This window comes from Anabrus simplex, chromosome 1 (assembly GCF_040414725.1).
Source record: "Anabrus simplex isolate iqAnaSimp1 chromosome 1, ASM4041472v1, whole genome shotgun sequence".
In the NCBI taxonomy this organism is placed as follows: Eukaryota; Metazoa; Arthropoda; class Insecta; order Orthoptera; family Tettigoniidae; genus Anabrus; species Anabrus simplex.
This window is the reverse complement of record NC_090265.1, coordinates 433,560,696-433,584,499: the sequence shown is the minus strand read 5'-3', so window position 1 is coordinate 433,584,499 and position 23,804 is coordinate 433,560,696. Positions and strand designations below refer to the sequence as shown.

Below are 23,804 nucleotides of genomic sequence, written 5' to 3'. Positions count from 1 at the left end.
TGTAACGTCAGACATATAGGCCAAGCAATACGTAATTTCCACACAAGATACAAAGAACACAGAAATGCTATCAGATGAAATCGGCATTCACCCTTTACAGATATCAACGCATATCTAAAAATTTACACATCGGAAATAAAAGCAAATCTTTGAATACTGAAGAAGCGATCGGAATTGACATAGCAAAAACAGTTAATCAAACCAACCTCAGTGATCATACACGTTTAAAATCCCCCCTTCCTCACCCTAATTAATTAACTTCTGAACAACATTCCACACTTTCTGCATTAGTGCTTAATGAGGCCCACAGGAAGCTACTCTGACGTAAATATCTGGAATGTAGGTTAGGATATTCTTATCTGTAGTAGATTCTCTGGGTTTACGCAGAGTCTTTCGCTACTCGAAACGTTTTTGTAGTTTATTATTTATCACTGAAAATAACGTCTTACAAGATATTCTTCAGTTCAATTCCATACTTTTATTTAATCAAAATCATTAACTTACATTTACTCCCTTATATACAAAAATATATTATAACATGAAGCAACATTCCCCTCCCCTCTCTAATGAAAAAAGTCTTTGCCCACAACACTCCCCTCAAAACCAGACTTCCTTTCCCCCTCCCCTCCCCTTGGAACAGAGTTCGTTGTGTACGTAATTTTCCCCTCACCCCCCTACTTAACTACCTGGACTGGGTAAAGTCATACTGCAGTCCAAACGCAGTTGTTGAAAGTAAGGAACGATTGATTAACAGCTAAGATATTTACAGAAATGTTTCCGCAAGTCAGTACACCGTTGTGTATTACTACCATCATTACTTGTTATTACTTGTTCAGATAATCACCAGTTCTCTATCATTGACAAGTTTACGCAAGGTAAACAGTAATATATGCCTATGTTTTAAAGTGAGTCGATAGAATCTCAAAGTGTTCTAATAATGTTATATTCTTTACGTCCTACTAACTACTTTTGCGGTTTTCGGAGACGCCGAAATGTCGGAATTTGGTCCCGCAGGAGTTCTTTTATCTGACAGTATATCTGACATATTTGAGCACCTTCAAATACCACCGCACTGAGCCAGGATCGAACCTGTCAAGTTGGGCTCAGATGGCCAGCAAGCCAACCATCTGAGCCACTCAGCCGGGCTAGAGAGAATATATCATCCTTTGGTTAATACCGTGTATGTTTTTTAACAGTGCATTATACTGTTTTCGACAGCCTGGAAAGCCTTAGTTACATTAAGTCGACACTGGAAAGGATGACTTTCTTCTTAACAAAAAACATGAGTTCGACATTTTAACAGGCTTACATTTGTCCTCCCACATTTATTAATGGGATTCTAGTCGTCTTGTAGGTATGTATCACGCCGGATATGTAACAGTTGGTATCATGTTCCACCTCCGAAACTCGAAAAGCTTCCTTATTATTCTCTGTACGCTAGCACGTTTACGATAGCACAATTCATATTGAAAATGTTTATAATCTCGACTTGAGTTCACTGAATAACATACAGAATGTTGTCCCAAAACGAGCCACAAGTCTTCAAGATCAATGCCATATACTGAATGCCGTTAACACTCTCTTGTTACGCTGTACATTTCTCTAAATGAAAACCGTTAGAAATAAACTAATCTTCGCACTGTTGAATGATTATACGTAAAGGTGCTTGAATGGCAATATCAGTTCACACGTTAATAGCTTTTGAACATTATCACAGTCTCACATTTTCCTACACTGTTTCACGAAAGAAAATTTACTGTTTGAGCGACGCCACAACCTCCCACATTCATTGCTGCAATATAATAAATAATTCCCTGATTAGATTTTCCTCCTTTTTTATACCTAGCCTACTGATAGAGCCCTTGTATGGGTGCGGATATCCGCGAAGTTACTGTTTTGGCGGATGAAAACTGTATAGCAGTGCGGATAGTTTTGCTAATAATATTTACAATATCCCCGGATAAAAATTCGCGGATGCGGATGAAAGAAGTGCGTAGCGTATGCGAATAATATTTTGTATATTCACTCAGGGCTCTCTACCTGTAGCCTCGGTCACGTCCTAGGTTTTCAGAGCTAGCCAATACAACGCAGGCGTCCAGTAATCTCTTCTTACAGACAATACATTTCCCATCTGAGTAACAGAATAGCCCTAGAGCTCAGCATTCCATTTCGTCCCAAAATAGCACCACTTCAACAATTCCTAGCTGTATACAGGTAGGCTATATGCCGTCTGACCTCCGTCAACTCTAATATATAAATTAGTCTCACGTGTACAATATTTAATCTAGTAACAATATATCTATTTATAAAATACTTCAATAGTAATATATGTATAGACTAAATTTCATACATTTAGGGGTTTTAATACTATGTATATGTTACATGTTATTCTCTAATGATATTGTTGTGTTTTGTTCTGCCAAGAATAATATTACAAATAAATCCTTCTTTTCGTGTATTTCGTTATTTTGAAGGAAACTAAGCAATTTCACTTCCGAATAATTAATGCATCTCATTTCTTTGTTCATCCAGGTATTCTTAAGTAGAAATAGGTTCACAGACTTTATTACTTCCGTACTACTAGTACTTCTACTGCTACATTTTCATCGTCAGCTGGCATAAATGTTTAGAGACACCAGACTGTCGGAATTTTATTTCACTCGAACTCTTTTAACAGCCGGCCCCAAGCCTGCCTCTTAACGAGATACCCGAGTTCGATTCTCAGGCCAGATCAGAGATTTCTTTTATGTATCTGAGGGATGGCTTGAGATCCTCTCTACCTGTGTGAGAGCAATATTGAGGAGCTGACTGACGGTGAGGTAGTGGGCCCAGTTTAGAAAGCTAAGAATAATGGCCGAGATGACTCGCTGTGCTCACCACTCACCTCGTAATCTGCAGGTCTTCGGGTTGAGAATAAGTCGATACTTTGGCCGTGGCTCATCAGGACTAGAAGGCATGTGAGTTTTTTGGAGTTCTAAGGGCCTACATTAGGAAACGGCAACGACTTAGAGTCCTCGCTCTTCAACAACTACCCGTGCTGCAACAGCGCATTAGGGCTTTGTTCTATCAAGATGACTACTGCCCAGCTAGATAGCCTTCAGATACTGGATTGCAGCGTGGTCAGCGTGACGTCATCCTAAGCCCATTGCTTGGCTTTTTTGATAGTGTGCGTGACCTCATGTATCAGACAGTTCCTCAGTTGGTCCCACGTGGCTGAATGGACCCTGTGCCAGCCTTAGTCCCTGACATAGCCCGGAATCGAACCCGCGCCTTTCAGGTAAGGGGCAGACACTCTAACCCTACTCTACAGGACTTGCGTCTCCGTATTTCAACGGCCTAAAATGTCACCGAGATTAGCCCAGACTGAACTCATTATCTTCGGAACAGAAGGACAGCGATTACAAACTGCTGCAGTGAGAAACCCTCTTTTTCCCAACAACTGTAACATCTGTTTTTTGTGGTGTTGAAGTATGTCAGGACTGAATCTTGATGTTTGTTTTTTGTTCCAGATCCGATCGACGACAGTTACTTGCTAGAAGATACGTTACACTCTCCTACTTCGTCCAGCTCGGACAGTGATGATGACCGCCGGGATCAGCAAGCAGAGATCCCGCTCCCAGTGTTTCTAGAGGAACCTGTCGACAGCTACGTGGTGAAGAACAAGCCTGCCACTCTCACTTGTCGAGCAGCGCATGCTCTTCAAGTGTTCTTCCGGTGCAACGGTGCCCGGCGTCCACATGCATCCGCCGGTGGTGGGTCGCCCTCCATGCAGCAAGATTTCGTAGACCCGCAGACTGGAGTGAGAAATGTCGAAGCGTCCATTAACATCACTCGAAACGATGTAGAGGAATATTTCGGCAAGGATAAATTTAAGTGTGACTGCATTGCTTGGTCCAGCAGGGGACAGATCCGCAGTCAGCCTGCCACCGTGGACGTTGCCTGTAAGTATCTTTCGCTATTCTGTTTATTTTCTTTTATTGATGATGGTGACAATGCATTTTTATAACAACTGGTGTGTTATATTGAGGGAAGAATAAATATGTATTGAATAAAAAATTATCTATGTTCTAATATTTTGGTGATGCAGTGTCACTAACCGACATTCTGCCTGACCTCTCAGACCATCAACGTTTACATAAACGAACCGTCTTTCAGGAGTCCATGTCAGAAATAAAACAATATTCCACCAACCCCCTACTGAGATAACTTTGCTGGAACGGGAAGCCATGTTCTACTTAAACTTTCTTCCTTTTTGGACATTAGTCTGTTCTTTGGCATCATTGTCGCCATGGAAGGGCTGTTGATAGCGTGGATCAAGTAAACTTCCCTTGGTGATCAAACGTGCAACGACTGTGATTATGATGCACCCTTCATACAATGTCTCACCAACATGCATGTAATCACTTAAATATGGAACAGTGCTTTCCAACTTACTTCAGGCCAGACATTTCCTTAACTGATCAATAAATTTGTCTCTGAAGGTGTTAAGTAATTTAAACATGAGTAAATCGGTTACACTGATGAGCAGTTAGAAATGCCTAGATAGTAGCGTGTTGCTCTCCCTTTCGTCCTGAAGACGGTGGCGATGAGACCTAGCATGGGCTCCAGAAGATACGCGAGTAATTGGGAAGCTATCATGATCTAAAATAGCTGCTCAGCTTACTACAGTGCACAGAAATCGTTCGGAACAGGATCCACGGCACGCACGCGCCTTTTGACAGCATCCCGGATGTGTCCAGTAGGATTGAAGACCGATGACCTTGGAGTCAGGCAAGCATCCTCATTCCGTAGAATGTTCATCGAACAATCAGACATAGACCCCACAAGGTACAGGAGTCATTGGGAAGCAGTAATGACCCAGGAAGCTTTAGGAGTGATGAGTTGATGCATTGTGTAGCTCTAGGTACAGGTCTCCCCCAGAATGCTGAAGGTGAACACATGGAGATGATGTGCACCGTTCACCGGTGGGGAACTTCGGCAGATATAATAGGTGTCTGATTTCTTACCAAATGAAGAGTCCTCATACAAGGATACCTCCTCCCTGAACTATACTCCGCTAACAAGAGGGAACCATTGCCTCATGAACCTGGCGACGAACACGTTACTTCTCGTCGACACGTATCCACTGGTACTTTGATTCATCTGTCCAGGCGACCTCTTTCCATACTCCGATAGTCCAATGGCAGTGTTCGTTTGCTCTTGTCTGTCTTCGTGTCTTGTGAAGTTCGGTGAGCAGAGGTACCCTAGTAATACGGTAGCTTGTATACCCCATGCTAGAAGACAGGTCTAGGTGGTAAGGCTGTTCACACTTCGTTCTTTTCCAGCATTGAATTCGCGAATGATCTGTTGCACTGTGATCCGTCTATTCGTTCTTGCCATGTGAGCTAACCAAAGGCGACCCTTGTCAACATCTGCCACCTGGCTGACAGTCCTAAATACAGATCAGTGATAACTGATTGATTGATTGATTGATTGATTGATTGATTGATTGATTGATTGATTGATTGATTGATTGATTGATTGATTGATTGATTGACATTGTACAGCACGGCCGTTGACCCTGCTGATGATTTAGCCCAAATCCATGTACACATGATACACTGTAGACACGGTGCCCATGTAAAGCCCAGTTCCTGCTCAACTTCGGAGATACGTCTGGTTCCGACAATATGGCCGATCTCGTGTCTTGCCCATCCTGTGCTCAGCTGTTACTCACATGATCGGCACAATGTCTGACGTCATCGCTGTCAGTGCCACGTCGTACTGTTAGCACCAGCTCACTAAAACGGTGTGTCCATCATATTTTAACCCTCTGAAAGTGTGTAGTGGCATCATGTAGCTAGCCTCTCAACTACCTCTAATTCGATTTCTCATGAGTCTATAGTCTTTATAATGAGACACATACAAATTATGCAGTTATATTGCTTAGTTTCTCTCCGTTTAATATGTGGGGTCTATGCAGTCCCTTGGACAGCGTCTTATCGACGTTTCACTGTTACATCGAATTCAATAATTCTTCAAAATTATGTGTAAAGTAGAACTTCACGACACTGTACTTACTCACCACATTCAACTCCGACCAACGTAAAAATAACAATGTTATTAGCTTTACGTCTCACTAACTACTCTTTTACGGTCTTCGGAGACACCGAGGTGCCGGAATTTAGTCCAGCAGGAGTTCTTTAACGTGTCAGTAAATCTACCGACACGAGCCTGATGTATTTTAGCACCTTCAAACACCACCGGACTGAGCCAGATCGAACCTGCCAAGTTGAGGTCAGAAGGCCAGCGCCTCAACCGTCTGAGCCACTCAGTCTAGCAAAGGCTAGGAGTAACAACAGACAGATCACTGGCATACAAGATCCACATTCAAATGTTGCTGCAAAGTTTAAAACACAGAGTAACACACTCCAAAAACTAGCAGCTAATGCTCCCGTCTCGTCCTTCGATCCGCTGCTCAGGCTCTTCGCTGAATACTGCTCCTCAACATAGCTAAATACTGCTCATACCAAAACAACGGATACCCATCTAAATCAGACATTGCGTCTCATTACTGGTTTTATTTGTCCTACCAACATACACTGGCTACCTGTCGTAAGCAACATACCACCACCAACAGCAAGGAGATAGAATCGCTACTGAAGACATGTAGCTAGCATTGCAAGCAATCCGTGCCTACCAATCCATGCGATTACCTTAAGAACTACAAGAAAGCGATTGAAATTTTGGCTGTCGTTATGGCACATGGTAAACGATCTTCTTCGGAGCTCTTTTAACTCATCCGATGCTTAGAAACGTCAATGTAAATATGTTCTTCCCTGTTACACCATGAAATTATTCAAAACCCATGTATTCACCCAGGTCGATTCCGCCTTCCCAGACGTCAGTAGACGATACTCAATAGAATAAGGACTGATCAAGGCAGATTTGGAGCTACACTCACTAAATGGGGATGCCGTAGTGTACTGAGACTGTGGCGAGCAGTTACAGAGCGTTCAACACACTGTTGCTCCATGGCTAAATGGTTAGCGTGCTGGCCTTTGGCCACAGGGGTCCCGGGTTCGATTCCCGGCAGGGTCGGGAATTTTAACCTTAATTGGTTAATTTCGCTGGCACGGGAGCTGGGTGTATGTGTCGTCTTCATCATCATTTCATCCTCACCACGACGCACAGGTCGCCTACGGGGTTCAAATAAGAAGACCTGCATCTAGCGAGCCGAACATGTCCTCGGACACTCCCGGCACTAAAAGACATACGCCATTTCATTTCAACATACTGTTTTTGAGTGCCCACTTCGATCTTTCCAGGACACTTTGACAAATCTTATCTCACATCTAATGAAGCCGTCCAGCAGATTTCTAATCTAGATTTTGATTTGTAACCTATATTCTGATGTTATGATATCGCAGTGTTTCTCCTCTATTATGTACACACAATCGCACAAAACTTGGCTGGCTAGGAAATATTTAATTTTATACGTTCTCCAAACGCAAGGGTATTTGTAAACTGTGGACAGCCGTTAGCCGAAGAGATGATGCACAATATGTTGATCCTATTTTAAGGTAGAGGATTTCGAAAGAAAGTCGTCTTCTGCGACGGCAAAGTTATGTGCATGATTGATTGATTGATTGATTGATTGATTGATTGATTGATTGATTGATTGATTGATTGATTGACATTGTACAGCACGGCCGTTGACCCTGCTGGTGATTTTGCCCAGATCCATGTACACATGGCAGACTTTTATTCCGGGTTACCTTTGTACTGTCATACGATAAATAAATAAATAAATAAATAAATAAATAAATAAATAAATAAATAAATAAATAAATAAATAAATAAATAAATAAATATTTTGTACATCGCGTTGACTGTCTGAATTATGTTCCCTGAAGTGAGCGCAACGTATTCATCATCATACTATTGACATAAAATTAAAGATAGGAAAATTGTGTATCACAAAGGCGAAAATGTTTCGCGTATTCATTTCTAAACATCTCAACTCATACGTAAAACACTTTCGGATCTATTGCTTGTTGATATGTCAAGCTCGTGTCTCTTGGTAATGTTCGTTAAAGCTTTAAGCAATGGTGAGTAGGTACACTTTATTATGTGAAAGACAGCTCTGTGAAGCACAGTCCTTGCGTTTCGTGAAGCATTCTGCACGGTAATGGAGACAGTGAAATAGCCAGACCACAGCTGATAAGACGACAGATTTGTGATTTATTAACAGCCCTGAAGGAAGGAGATATTACGTGATGTTTGGGCAGCCCTGTTGCCACAGTTGACAGCGAGATGGATGGCGGGAAGCTCGCAGTGTGTACTCCTAAGCACCCGAGATTGCCAGGACGCAGTCGGGGTCTCCTGCCTCCCGCTTCTTGTAATGAGCTGATGTTTCAAGACATACTCCACTGCTCCACAAAAATTAAATGAACTTAAAGATCGTATCAACCACCCGAGACAAGTGGGTTGATTTTTTATTTCATTTCTAACGTGTGTGTTCTACGGCGGCGGCAGTGATCAGCCTGCTCCTGCAGTCTCATCCTTCATACATTTCTCTACGAACATACCTACAAGAGCCTTGCCCTTGGTATAGTACATGGCGCATACCTATAAAGTTATAAACCATAGCTGTCGGGTAACGAGATAGTATCGATCAGATGATTAATAAGTGATGATCGGGCTCGGATTAATTAATATCCCTGCACCCCCTCGAATGACTCTTCCTATTCTTTTCCCAGTCGGCTTTTTCTTCCTGACTTTTTCCAGATTACTTGCGGGTGGCACATTATGTCGATGAAGTACAGTTTTATGGTCGGATGCCTTTCCTGACGCAAACCCTACGAATAAGGGTGCAGCATGCACCATTGTGTGTTTCTGTAGAGGTTGATAGTGCGACAAACACAAACACTAAACACTCTGTTCCCGGGTTAGAGGCTGTAACCAGACATGGCTAAAATCTCCGAGCCGGCCAAGAATTGAAGCCTGGACCTTCTGCACCGAAGTCCACTGCGCTGATCATTCAGGCAAGAAGTCGGAATTCGGTTTTCCAGTCTTATACTAACAAAAGGAACAATGCTCAAAATATTGATGATCATGGACGAATTACCGCATCCGTCTCGCCCATGCGTTTCGTGACCTAGTGTTGAAAATGAAGTTGTCTTCAGGTATGGAACAAAAGTGTTAGTAAACTATTGTCAGAATTGTTTTAGCTTATTAAGCCTATGACGACACATGTTCGCGTCTCGACGCTCGACATGACAATTTTCTATCGCGACTTCACACGGAAGTCGCATTGGAAGTACATTATACATGGATGTCGGGAACAACGCGAACCGAGTGTATGAAAATAAGAGAATTGGTCATACAGATAAATAACTTGATAAGAATAATTCGTTATCTAGCGCCGTTGTAATTTTATCAGCTGCTAAAGTTAGGCAATCAGATCGCTTCGCGGTCGAATTCAAATGGGCATTGCAAGGCGATGTTGCTAAATATTGGCGTAGCTGCTTAAGATCGGCTTGAGAGCATCAGTCGAAGGAAGATCTTTCGCCAGGGGAGGGATTTGAACACAGACCTCCAAGCTGAAAGGATTGCGCCTTAGCAAGTACGCTACGGTGACAATGGCTGAAACACACGGTGTGTTTGTGTTTGATGCTGGTTTCCCGGTATGGCTCTCACGGTGGTCTTACGCCACGCGCAGATTTAGCAACACCGCCTCGCAAAGCACATTCGCATTCACCCGCGAAGCAATCTGATTGAACCGTGCGAGTTGGCCGTGCGGTTAGGAGTGCGCAGCTGTGAGCTCGCATCCTGAAGATGGGTTCGAACCCCACTGTCGGCAGCCCTGAAGATGGTTTTCCGTGGTTTCCCATTTTCACACCAGGCAAATATTGGGGTTGTATCTTAATTAAGACCATGGCCGCTTCCTTCCCACTCCTAGACCTCTCCTATCCCATCGTCGCCATAAGACCTATGTGTCGGAGCGACGTAAAACAAACTGTAAATAAAACCGATCTGATTGGCTAAATTTAGCAACTGATAAAATGACAACAGTGTGAAATATCTAATGAATTTTGCTGAATTATTTATCAGTGTGACCAACACTAACGCTCATGTAACCGGTTGTTTTTGACCACCCTGTATATGTAGTGGGAATGTTTTTTTTTTTTTTTTGCTTTACGTCGCACCGACACAGATAGGTCTTATGGCGACGATGGGATAGGAAAGGCCTAGGAATGGGAAGGAAGCGGCCGTGGCCTTAATTTAGGTACATCCCCAGCATTTGCCTGGTGTGAAAACGGATGACCACGGAAAACCATCTTCAGGGCTGCCGACAGTGGGATTCGAACCCACTATCTCCCGGATGCGGGAATGTAATTAAGACATCATCATCGTTATCATCATAACTTCTTCCAGCGTTGAAATGTGGTGGTCCATCATTTGACCTGTTGAAATGTCTCCCCCATCACATCTGATTCTAGTTCAGGGAGTTCCTGGCCAAGGAAGAGTTTCGTTTACTCCTTCGTCTGGCGTATCCACTGCACCGCGCATCTCCCATGAACTTTACCCTGGATAATAACATTCTTGCCAGTCCCGTGGTGTAGGAATGGCGTGCCTGCTTCCTACCTGGAGGTCCCGAGTTCGATTCCTGGCTAGTCTAAGGATGTAATGTTTGGGCTAAGTGGTGAAATGGGACTCTCCCAATCTCGTGAGACCAACTGAGGATATGAGGGGCAGCGAACGGTCTCGATCGCGAAAGCCAAGCAGTATGACCGAGAACGTCCCGCGCTGATCGTGTCGCAACTACTTGGGCAGCTGTCGTCTGGATAGGGCAAGAGCCTTAATGGACTCTCGGTCCCCGGGTTTGTTTATTTGTTTCTTTCTTTGTTTGCTTACGTGTGCGTCTTGTTGATGCCCTTTAAGACCAAATAATTGAAGAAATCATGGCACTTTGAGTTATTCGTTCTTCTATCCAACCATGGTTTTCTTTATATCCTCCTTAGAGCCACTTATCGAAGGCATCAGTTCTTCTACGGAGGTTTTTCCTGAATTGTCCTCATTTCTACGGCATGAAGGAAAACCTACAAACACTGATTTAGTGGTGTGTAGTCGCAGGATACATACGCCTTGTTCCTAGGTCTCGAGAATTATTTGTACTTCAGCATCAAGCGTAGGAAGTATCGTAGCATTATCCGGAACAGGGTAATTCTGTAAGCCCTTGAATTGATTTTGAAATTTGATGTTGTTCATCTTCCACCGACTCTTCCACTATTTACTGATATTCCATATTCCATATTTAATAATGCTGGGTTCTAGGAGATGAGAATTTCGCCCTGAAGAGGTTATCATAAATATGCAATCTTAAATGCCAACCGAATGCACCGCATCCTTAACCTTACAGAAGGAATCTACGTTATGCATCTGATCTCTAACTAAAGTCTTAACTCTGTTTTGTAGAAAAGTAGTTTAGTGGCATCATGGCAGATCCTCATTGTAATGTACCTGAAACAATTTTTCGAGTTTTCGAATTAAGTGGACTGTCTTTTGAGCCTAGCGGATGAAACTTTACTTTACTTCGTAAGTGACATCGTCGTGCATAATAATATCGCTCCAGAAACAGCGATAATGAAAAACGCATTGCATTTATTCATTTATAAATTCCGACTTCTATAATTGACAGATCATGCCTGGATCTTCGTTGGATCATCCTGCCCTGTATGTGGACTGAATATTAAAATTCTGCCTCTCCATTTTAGTAGCCTATCTTGTTCTTCTTCTACCAATTTTCCTACACTCTGGTGGGATCGCAGGTTGGTTTCGTGTCGCACACGTGGACTTGGCCCTTTTTTTACAGCCATATACCCTTCCTGACACCAACCCTGTGTGGAGAGATGTATCAATTTCTGTTTTGGTTGGTAGTGTGGTGTGTTGTGTATATGAACAAGAGTTTGTTAGGACAGACGCAAAACATCCATACGCCGAGTCAGGAAAGTTGTAAGATGTGATTAAAATCCCCGGCTTGGCCGGGAATCGAACCCGGTAACTTTGAGCGGAAGGCCTCGAGGCTGACCATTCCAGGAGCCGGACCAATTTTAGTACCCTATATGTAACTTTCAAAAGAAAACATTTCAAACACCATAAATCATCCCCTTAAGTTATAACAGCTACTACGATGGATCAGTTAGTAGTGTGTCCGACTCATGATCCCCAGGCCACAGGTTCGATTGCGATCGAGGTTTTTAGTTTTGGAAGCACGGTCATAAATCTTGGCACTCCATGTCATTATTGATGGCATGTGGGCAGCCAGTGTCACCCGACAAAATTAACTCAGCCATAGAAACAGTAGAATTCCACTTTCGTTGTTAGATAGCAGCACACTCGAATGTCGAAATTGGCAGGCAGGCTGTCTAGCTGGCACCACTTCTGTACCGGGCGAGTTGGCCGTGCGCGTAGAGGCGCGCGGCTGTGAGCTTGCATCCGGGAGATAGTAGGTTCGAATCCCACTATCGGCAGCCCTGAAGATGGTTTTCCGTGGTTTCCCATTTTCACACCAGGCAAATGCTGGGGCTGTACCTTAATTAAGGCCACGGCCGCTTCCTTCCAACTCCTAGGCCTTTCCCATCCCATCGTCGCCATAAGACCTATCTGTGTCGGTGCGACGTAAAGCAACTAGCAAAAAAAAACCCCACTTCTGTAGATCTGAAACTCTGTAGATGAGCCCATATTATTATTATTATTATTATTATTATTATTATTATTATTATTATTATTATTACACATTTGTAGTTATTTATTTAATTGCACGGATGTTGTACTTGCATAGCCATCCATTGTGTGATGTTCTTTGGCGGAATTTCCTAAGGACAATTTACGAACTTAATTTTTTCCATCTTAGTATCTCAGGAATTTCCTAAGGTATTCTGTATGGACGGGACTGTTGTTCAGTGGCTACAGTGTGAGTAGGTGGCGCGTAAGTCAATGATAAAAGTCTCCAGTTTAGTTGGAAACAAGCCAGCACAGCTGGTCCCAGGTTGGCATATTCTCGTCTTGTGATAATGCCTGTATGTACTGTAGGCGACCAGTATGCCTTAGCTGCTGTCCAGGTGGCCTATGACCTTTACTTCCGTATAAGACATAATAAACTATATTCGGCTGCAGGAATTAAGACGAAAGAAGAGAATTAACGTAAATCAGATAATAAAAACTAAATAAAATTTACTCACACATTTCACAACTTTTGCAAGAAATTTAATTTGCATAACCAATTTATTAAGGATATTGATTGGGTTAGTGGCCCTGAGAGGATCGTATAAATAGCAAAAAATCGTTTATACTCTTAGCTATATCTTTTCCCTATGAGGAATTCCTTATGGTTTTCCAAATTGACTGATACGATTTTTATTAATAAGTAGGCTCTAATACGATATACCTATCATTTATAGATATATTTTAAACGACCCTTGTAGATATTAATCCACTTTTAATGTAAGCTTTGTCCTTTTGGCAGTTTCCAAACGGGGGAAGTAGAAATAAATGCATTTCTCCCTCTAATCTGTATGGAATGAAATCCATCCTGCTTTCTGTCCAGCTGTGTGCCTATCTAATGATATTTACTGACTTCCCGACGAGATAGGATGTTCAAACTTTGCATACTTATTCGTTATACGTCGTAGTATTGGTGAGAAATATTATAACTTTGGCGAGTGGATGGAATTTCTGTAAATAATAATAATAAAAGAAGGTTCGAGTATATCGCTGTACGTTATTTCCCGCTAACTATTTCTTCCTGTCAAGAATCTGATTGTTTAAGGCGTTGACACCGTGGTCAGGCGGTTGGTGTCTCGTTGGTCGATTTCCTTTTAACCTTCTGAATGTTGGCCGACAGGGTAAGAGAGGTGGTGTTTATTTAGAACCCATACACAAGATGATGACAAAGTGGAAAATCTTCAACGTATCCAATCAAAGTGTTACCGAGCTCGATAGCGGCAGTCGCTGAAGTGCAGCCAGTATCCATCATTCGAGAGATAGTGTGTTCGAATTCCACTGTCGACATCTCTGAAGATGGTTTTCCATGGTTTCCCATTTTTCACACCAGGCAATTGCTGGGGCTTACCTTAATTAAGGCCACGGCCGCTTCCTTCCCATCCCTACCCCGTTCCTATCCCACCGTCTCCATAAGACCTATCTGTTTCAAGATGTTTTGATTAGTGGCAGTAAACAATTACTTACTAAGAATATAACGTACAGTGAAGTGATAGGATGAGACTTTGATCCACCATGGATAGAATATGTTTCAAGTTTCTTTCGAAACTTAAGTTAGGCGCGCGGCTGTGAGCTTGCATCTGGGAGATCGTGGGTTCGAGCCTCACTATCGGCAGCCCTGAAGATGGTTTTCCGTGGTTTCCCATTTTCACACCACGCAAATGCTGGGGCTGTCCCTTAATTAAGGCCAGGGCCGCTTCCTTCCAACTTTTAGGCCTTTCCCATCCCATCGTCGCCATAAGACCTATCTGTGTCGGTGCGACGTAAAGCAAAAAAAAAAAAAAATTAAGTTAAAGAGCCTCCTTCAAACTATCATATTTTAGGAACTAATTCACTATGCTCTTAATACGATCCCTGTCTCTGGAATTTCGTCACCTAACCATTATGTATGAAGGTGAAATATGAAGGAATTTAGATTGGGAGCATTTCTTTCCTGTCGTAGACAGGCTTGCAACTAATAATACTAGTAATAATAATAGTAGTAATAATAATAATCATAATATGAATAATAGGGGGCTGCCTGGCTGAGGCTTTAAAGGCGTGCTCGGCTCTCCCGGAAGGACGTGGGTTCGATGTTTTTCATGGTCTCCCATTTTCACACCAGGCAAATGCTGGGGCTGTAACTTCATTAAGGCCACGGCCGCTTCCTTCTTCTGCTATCTGTGTCGGTGCTACGCGAAACAAATTGTAAAAAAATAAAGGAAGGTAAGTTAACAAAATTATCAAAGACGACATTTCAGAAGGCCCAGTGCAAATGAAATCCGATCAGTCTATATAAATTAAAATCAGACTCTTTCGGTGTAGCAAACACGATATAACCATGGTGTTTGACTGGCAAGGTGATTCAATATTCGTCCATGAACAGTGATTGCACATCGCACCGGTATATATTTGATTAATACAGTTAAGATCAAAACTTATCTGTACGGAGAGATGGAATTATTGGCAACTTGCAATACTTTGATTTGCATTTCCTATTCTTTTTCATATTAAGCATTGTCCTGCTGTGAAAAAGACTGAAGATCACTTGCACTACGAGGCACTTCAGTGTCTCTTTACCCCTTTATTCCTACAACTGTTTATTCGTTAAATTCGAGTGTCCCTCTGAACATCATGTTGTAACACTTGTCCGGCGTATTTGAAATGTATGCAAAGCCTTCCTCCAGCACAATTAGACAATAGTGATGGTTATGGTGCTTCTCTGGTGCCAATGACTTCAGTGTGAAGCAACACTGCTTACTTATTTGTTTCGAACGTAACTAAGAAGAATTGAGGGAGAAAAGTGGATATTTCTTCATCACGTTTTGCGCGGCTGGAAATGGGAAGGAAAGATAAATTCTCTCGTAGCCCAGTGAGCAGCCCACGTTCCAGACGAACGTTCATCATTCGGCGAGTAAGCCTTCTCTTCGCTCGACCAGCTTCTGTCCACTCCAAGACGTCTCTTTATGTCCTTCCTTTTAAAAGACGCTCCTCGTTGCTAAACCGCAGTAAGAAATTTATTAGTGCTCCTCTTAGACCCGTGTGTCTAAAGCCTCCTTATATCTTTTATATTACCGTTGGCCGATACCTAGTGCTTCAAAATTTTTAAATATGACCTGAGGCTGCGTAGCATCCGCTTAAGGAAACTGATTTTCAGTATAGGTAGTTTTTCTCCCTTTTCCATGTCTCACAGCTACAGAAAATGAAGTAGGCCAAGCAGGTCTGGAATTTAATAATGTATCGGCATCCGCACTAACTCATGCAACGGTCGAAGATAGGTGATTAAATCCTAGACACAATGACAAACAATAGTTATCATTAGGTGTTTCTTCATTAACTCCACTAAAATGCTGGAAAAATTATAAATAAAAGAAAGTGGAGAATAACTGCTGTGGAAATAAAATAATAACTGGATCCTTTAAAATGTGTGACAGAGAATATTAAAGGTGAGATGGATGGATGAGATCGCAAATGAAGATATAATCAAGTTCTGACGAGAAATGACATGACGAAATTTAATCAGTGTAAGAGATAGAGTGATAGGATGTATCTGGATATATCCAGTCGGTAGCACTAAAGATGGTTTTCCATTGTTTTTAACACCCGAGGCCAGGGCTTTACCTCCCCAGGGATATCCCTCTCCTAAATGAGCTTCGTCATAAAATCATGATATGTCAGTGCGACGTTAAGCAGTTACTAAAAAGAAGAGATAAATAAAAAAATAACATCAGAGACCATGGTAAATGTATATCATTGAATTCCTGTTTCCTAACTGATACATCCGTTTATTGCAAAATGCCACTTTCAGTGTCTCGAGAATTCTAGTGCTATTTAATTATGTATGGGAATCAGGGTTGCTATGATCCAAAAGTCAAAATAAGTAGGACATTGTCACAATTTAAGAGTCCAAAACCAGCACCTAATTTACCTATTAGTACGGCCTATATAAGGAAGTATCGTAAAAGAAGTAGCGTTAATATGTTTTTATCTACTTCACTTAATGACGAGAACATGTATTACCATAAAATTATAACATATATTGCGCTAAGCATTCGTATATCTCCCATACTTCACAGAGTCAAGAACTTAAGAAAGAAATTTGGTTTGATTTTTGAATAAGCCCGTGAAGCTCATTACGACTTATATGTTTCGTGTTCTGTTGAATTTACATCATTGCATTTATAGGCGTTAGCGTTAACCTTTTGCTTTCTTATCTTCACTGGACAGATATAAGAGCAAACTCTCTCTATATATACTTATTATACCCAAGAACAGAGAAATAATGTCGAAGAGTTTTAAGTAGTTCAGAGTACTATTCTCCAGAAACACAATAATTGCAATGTCGCTGCAGTGATAGCGAAGAGTAATATACACGTACCTTCATGATCATAGACATAGCTTTTGTTTATGATGACGTCTCTATATTTTGTGACTCTTAATTAACTATAAAAATATCGTGGACTTCAGTCTTTTTGGTTCGGACATTCTTCTTAGTATATAAAATCGCGGACTGTCCGTGAAATTCATTACATAGAGCAACTTTCATGCGCACATTTCTATAGTAACAAAATATCACCAGTATTGCTTATCCATGAGTATATTTTAGGCACCAAAATGAACAGGCTCCGTTATAGACGTCCTCCAGTCAGGGCAGCTAAGTACCTGCCATACACCAACTTCCATATCAGTTTTGCCTGGAAGTAAATACACAGATTTCCTCAGAAGCTGCGTTAAACTTGATACTCTGAATTTTCCTCGTACAACGTGGTCGATACTGAACAAGATCATAAATAATCATGGTAGGCATTTTATAAGTATATAATATCCTAAGCCCAATATGTAGGCCTACATGCATATTTTTCAGACAAATCATCAAACATATTTTGGAGACACAGTATGCCCCTTGAATGTCCTACTTAAGAAATGTTCAGGATGCAGATGTTCTACAGTTTATTGATAGTTTAGACATTCATTTGTTACTTTCTTCCTATCGTTTTTTATTCCTTAACTTCTATGTTAGTAATCTTTGTAATGCTATACGCTAAATAAATAAATACGCAACGACCAAGAACTCAAGACCACCACGTCCAAATCCCATATATTAATTTTTAAAAATATCTCGAGAATAATGTATTTTCCGAGGAGAACTTTCTTATTTAGCCTTTCTGATGCAAAGGGAGAACTCTGGTGTATTTATTATGGAGATTTGTCTCCATGCTAAGGATAAATTAATGACATTCAAGAATTAAGGATCTTGTTATATCCACGAAGCGTCGTTATTTAGATGCTCACCTCATACGTACAAAACACATATAACGATCTGAGCCCCTGACGTGTAAGCCTCTCAAGTTTCCTCTTTATTCCTGCCATCATCATCATCACTTGTTGGAGATAAGTGCCGAGGTGATAAATTTTACTGCTGTGGCGAAGACTTGTAATAAGTTGCTAGTTACCGCTCTGGTGTCGGTATGAATTCAGGAAATTGAACTCCCCACCTTCTTAATCCTGTTAGTACTTCATGCAAGACGTACTCCGATTTTATTCAGATGTGTTCACACTGTAAGCTGAAACCTGACTCTCAGCACCTAACGAACCAGAGCTCATTTCTTGGATTACTTTGGCTTAGTGTATAAACACTCGTTTGGATGCTCCTAACAAGAGTAAACTGAGTCAACTTCTGTGTACTAATTGCATCTTAACTCTATGAGATCTTGTTATTTGCAGACAAACTCCAATAACTGTGGAAAGGAAATTATTTCCTCTTTCCCAAGGCAGATTTTTAAAAATGGGAATTCTACCTTGTTAGCAATGCATGTGCAACTTGTCCCAATAATCCTCCTAGATTAGGCAATATGTCCTCTTCCATATTTCTACTGCTTCGTCTTAAGGTTAGATTTCCAGTCAGGTAATTTTTAGATCTTGCAAGATTTGTATTTTTTTCAGGTATTTGTTGCTCGGTGATTTACAAACAGTATAACGTACTTTTTTTTTTTTTTTTTTTGCTAGGGGCTTTACGTCGCACCGACACAGATAGGTCTTATGGCGACGATGGGATTGGAAAGGCCTAGGAGTTGGAAGGAAGCGGCCGTGGCCTTAATTAAGGTACAGCCCCAGCATTTGCCTGGTGTGAAAATGGGAAACCACGGAAAACCATTTTCAGGGCTGCCGATAGTGGGATTCGAACCTACTATCTCCCGGATGCAAGCTCACAGCCGCGCGCCTCTACGCGCACGGCCAACTCGCCCGGTATAACGTACTTTTGTCGTCCCTACATATTCTCTGCGAATTTGCTAGGTTAGAATTAGGAATGGACTAGCGGTGCTACTCGCGTTACTGTGAGCTTGCATTTGAGAAATGGCGGGTTCAAATACCACATTCGTCCGCCCTGAATATGGTTTATGTCACATCAAGCGAAAGTTGAGACTATACGTTAATTAAGGACACGACCACTACCTTTCCAATCCTGTCCTTTTCCCATCCTTGCATCGCCAAAATCTTATCTGTTGGTGTGACGTTTAAACCATTGGGAAAGGAAGAAAAACATCATTGGAAATGTTAGTCCTTGCTAGGTCAAACTCCTTATTGAAGACGAATGTGTCGCCTTCATTATTCTTCACGCACTCGTTAACTCTGCAAAATAGCCATGATTTCGAAACACGTAACGAATATCTAGGTAAATCTACTATCATTTTGTGTGGCTATTTCTAGCAGAGTGCAGTCCTTGTAAGGCAGACCCTCCGATGAGGGTGGGCGGCATCTGCCAAGTGCAGGTAACTACGTGTTTTGTGGTGGAGGGTAGTGTTATGTGTGGTGTGTGAGTTGCAGGGATGTTGGGGACAGCACAAATACCCAGTCCCTGGGGCATGGGAATTAACCAGTGAAGGTTAAATCCACGACCCGGCCGGGAATCGAACCCGAGACCCTCTGAACCGAAGGTCAGTACGCTGACCATTTAGCCAACGAGTCGGACTAGGTAAATTTACTGACATGCGGAGAATGTTAAGGGAACTGATAACAAGAGTTTTCAGGGGTAGCAAGTATAGGAAACGTGCAAAAGTATTTCAGACTTCCATTACCATTCTAATACGACTTGGGCATATCACTTTATGGTTTCCATTAAACCTGGAAGATATTAAGAGCCCTGTGGAAATAATTCAACCCAACTGCTTCCCTAATACCGACTGCAGGTTAAACTTGTTCGAATATTTCATTTTAAATTATAATTTTCTTCAATATCAATTAAATGATGTCGACTAGGTTTGACACTTATCAATAACGTATCATGTAAAATACACAATTATAGAGATGTCCGTGTTGTTAATTGTTCGTAATACATGAATGTACGCCGGGCTGAGTGGCTCAGACGGTTAAGGCGCTGGCCTTCTGACCCCAGCTTGGCAGGTTCGATCCTGGCTCAGTCCGGTGGTATTTGAAGGTGCTCAAATACGTCAGCCTCGTGTCGGTAGATTTACTGGCACGTAAAAAGAACTCCTGCGGGACTAAATTCCGGCACCTCGGCGTCTCCGAATACCGTAAAAGAGTAGTTAGTGGGACGTAAAACAAAAAATAACCTTAATTATTACATGAATGTACAATCAATTTGAAGAAAAAAAAGGGAGACCGGACTCGTAGGCAACTGAAACATACAGACTTATGTAAGCAAAATGGAAATTATTTCCCTAGCAACTCACAGACGCCATTGGTACTAAACGGACACTCAATATTACAACTAATCTATTAAGCTATGCCATTCCGGGGAAAGGATCTTCTGTGCTGATGGTAACATAACCTTGACATTTTCATGTTAATTTCATCGAGAATGTCATTCGGCGCGCTCTTTTGGTCATTCAAAAACTGGCTGACTTTTAGAATCTTTATTACTTGGTCTTTCGTCGAGTAATTTAGTCTATGGCCTGTACATGTCTCCCCAAAGAGAATGAGGGTATCGGCTAACGAATGTAAACAATTGAACGTGGCTGTGTCGAGGTGACGGCCACAAGTCTTGACGTGAAATGCGTACTGTGCGACAGGTATTGTCGAAATAAAGCACTAGTCAGAATGGGTTGGATATTTTATTGTTGACTTTTTATTTCTGAAAACAAGTTTACACATCTCCAAGGCCATAATTTCCAAACCATTTTCCACCGCTGGCCAGTAGATGTTCTCGGCTGGGCCACTGCCTTCGTGAAGTACAGGCCGTACTGTAGCAAGCGCGTGAAAGCAATCAGCTGATCCTTAGGGGGGAAGTTTAGCACGTGAGTTAATTGAGTTACATGTGAATTCTTCGCTGTTTTACTGAAATTTTTTAACTTTGGTCGCATGTTTACTCAGATATATATCAGACTGAGTCGTTATCGACTGCATTATTAAGTGAAAAGTCCTCAGTTAGTGAAGAAAATTTAGTGTGCGCGTATATTCATGTGAGAATATCGCTCTGCCGTGTTTTAATTTTGTATTTTATTTGTGTAATGTTATATCCCTAGTGTAAAATGAATTGAGTTAGTGCATTCAGCATTTGATTATCAACCACAATGCGTATATAATTGAATTAAGGTTATCAGTGAGAGAAATCACCATACTACGAGTTGCTGTGTGCCTGGCTGCAAAGGAAATTATTAGAGTACACTCCAGTATTTGTGTTTCCTTCTGATGAAGAAAGAGTTAGGTTATGAAAGAAGTCTATTCCTAGGGAGAAATTAACAGTGAATCATCACACAGTTGTGTGTATCTACTAAATCCTGAGGGAAATAAGAGTGACTCGTCCAGATGGAGAGTTGAAATTTGTTATGTCAAAAACATGGGTAGCATTAGATATGTTTTATGTAATCAGATTTACGGCTTATGTGAATTCGGTGTATCTGAAAATTTGTCCTATTTATGCATTTTACCGCTTTAGATAGAAATGTATTGTGAAATAACACTGCTGAGATTTTTCCTATCAAATTACATATCATCGGCAATGGAACAGGGTTATTCCATGAAAATTTAATATGAAAATAACTGTATAGGCATTATTTGCTATTTAAAAATCTACATTCTTGAAACAATAACTGATTTTCATGACAGTGACAGTAGAAGTTTTGTTATTGTTGGAGGTTAGCTTACTCGTAATATTTCTTGTAGATACTGAATCATGTGTCGCGATGTTCTTTAAATGAACGCCATTTTTCGCACTTTCTCTCAAATTTTCACTATTTGAATTTATTTTACTGGTTACTTGTATTACTACAGGCAGGGGATACCGTGGATATGAACTATCCTCCCACTCACAGAGGGCCACGAACCTGCTACGCAGGCGTAGCAGGGGGAGAGGTGATACTCCCACGTGGCGCGTCCCAGGTGGTGGATAGGGGGGTCCTAACCGGCTTGCCGGCGGACTTGAGGGAAATAAAATACCTCTCGCGGACCAAACACACTACCCCCTGCGGGTGGGGGACGCACATGTAGAATACACCCGCGGTATCCCCTGCCTGTCGTAAGAGGCGACTAAAAGGGGCGACCAAGGGCTGACTGAATTAGAACCATGAAACTAATTTTGAATCGTACCATCACGCGGGGAACACCATAGGTTGCCTGTACCTGCGAGTAGTACCACTAAATTCGGTACGAAATAGGTTTGTGATTAGTAGCAGTAAAAGCCTGGCCTGGTGGATTCCAGTACCCGTGCGTCGTACCCATGTGTGCAACACCGCGGGTCTGGGCGTAGCCTGTGAGTTGTACCACTATATGAGCAGCACCGTGGGTCTGCGTTGCCTGTGATTAGTACCCACTATGTGAGGAACACCACGGGAATACCGGCGCCCGTGTTTAGTACACCTAGGTGGGAACCTTCTCGGATTGCGTTGACTCTGAGTTGGGCCATTGTGTGAGACACACCATAGGTCTGCGTTACTTGTACGTATTGCAATACTTGTGAGTAGTACCATCTTTTGTGGAACACCGTGAGTCTTCGCTACTTCTTATTAATACCCCAACATGACACATACCATGGTTCTATTTTACTCGCGACGTGTACCATTCTGTGGGGCCTTAGACGTGGATTTTGCACCCCCTTTAGACATCAAGCATCATTGTGCTTTATAAGTGGTTCCTTGGTCGGTAATAATGTTATTTTCGGTCTGTATTGAGTCCGATCCACTGGTTTTTGTTTGTTTATTTTGTGTTTTGTTGAGTTCCTGTCCATCCATTCATTCTTCATGCCATATTTTATTTTTATTTTGGTCAGTGGATGCCTTTGCAATTTTTGTTCTTTCATTTCGTACCATTAGGGGCCGATGACCTTCAATGTTAGGCCCCTTAAAACAACAAGCATCATCATCATCATCACTCACAGAGGTTTCAAAACCATCTACAGCTACAGCTCGAAAGAAAGGTGGTGTCCTAATTGCGAGCAGTCCATATTGCGAACAAGTGGGTACCTGAAGAGGATGATTTGAGTTTGACACACATTAATGAGTCCAGATTTCGAACAAGTGGGTACCTGAAGGGGATGATTTGGGTTTGGAACACATAAATGACTCGAGATTGCGGCCAGGCATAAAGTAGAAGCGCTTAAGCGAGAATATAATGAACAAGAATATATCATTTTATATATGTTACGCTGCTTATCTAAGTGGATTGTGGCAGCAGTATACATCACTGGAGGTACCTACCGTCCTCTGAAGCAGAACAATTAACCCTCAGTTGGTATACGGAAGTTCTGGTACACACAATTGGAATACTGGGTAATTCACAAAGAGAGTTAAAAGCATGTAAGGAAAAACCCATTTGTTTCCAAATAAACTGACCCTTTCACTTCTTATGTGTTATTTTGAATAATAATAATACTAATAATAATAATACAACTCTCACTAATCCACCATAAACAGTTACCCCGCTAGTTATGTTATACAATAAAAAAAGATAATTTTCTAAATGGTGAGATTACCTCAAACTAAACTATTAAACATTTTCAATAAGGTTTTTTTAAATATGGTTAGGTTATCTAAAACATCCCAATGTACCAGTTAATGTTAATACTACATACTAGAACAAAAATTAATGTTTTGAAGATTGTGTGT

The 23,804-nt window shown here is 41.6% G+C and overlaps 1 protein-coding gene across 4 annotated transcripts in view; it reads left to right on the top strand.

Moving 5' to 3' along the window:
- Window positions 1–23,804, top strand: part of unc-5 — an 884,332-nt gene that overhangs the window by 107,646 nt on the left and 752,882 nt on the right. For all 4 annotated transcript variants that reach the window (XM_068226747.1, XM_068226748.1, XM_068226745.1 and 1 more), the window contains exon 3: window positions 3,510–3,941. In XM_068226747.1, coding sequence (XP_068082848.1) covers window positions 3,510–3,941 — 432 coding nt within the window. The remainder of the gene's footprint in view (window positions 1–3,509; window positions 3,942–23,804) is intronic.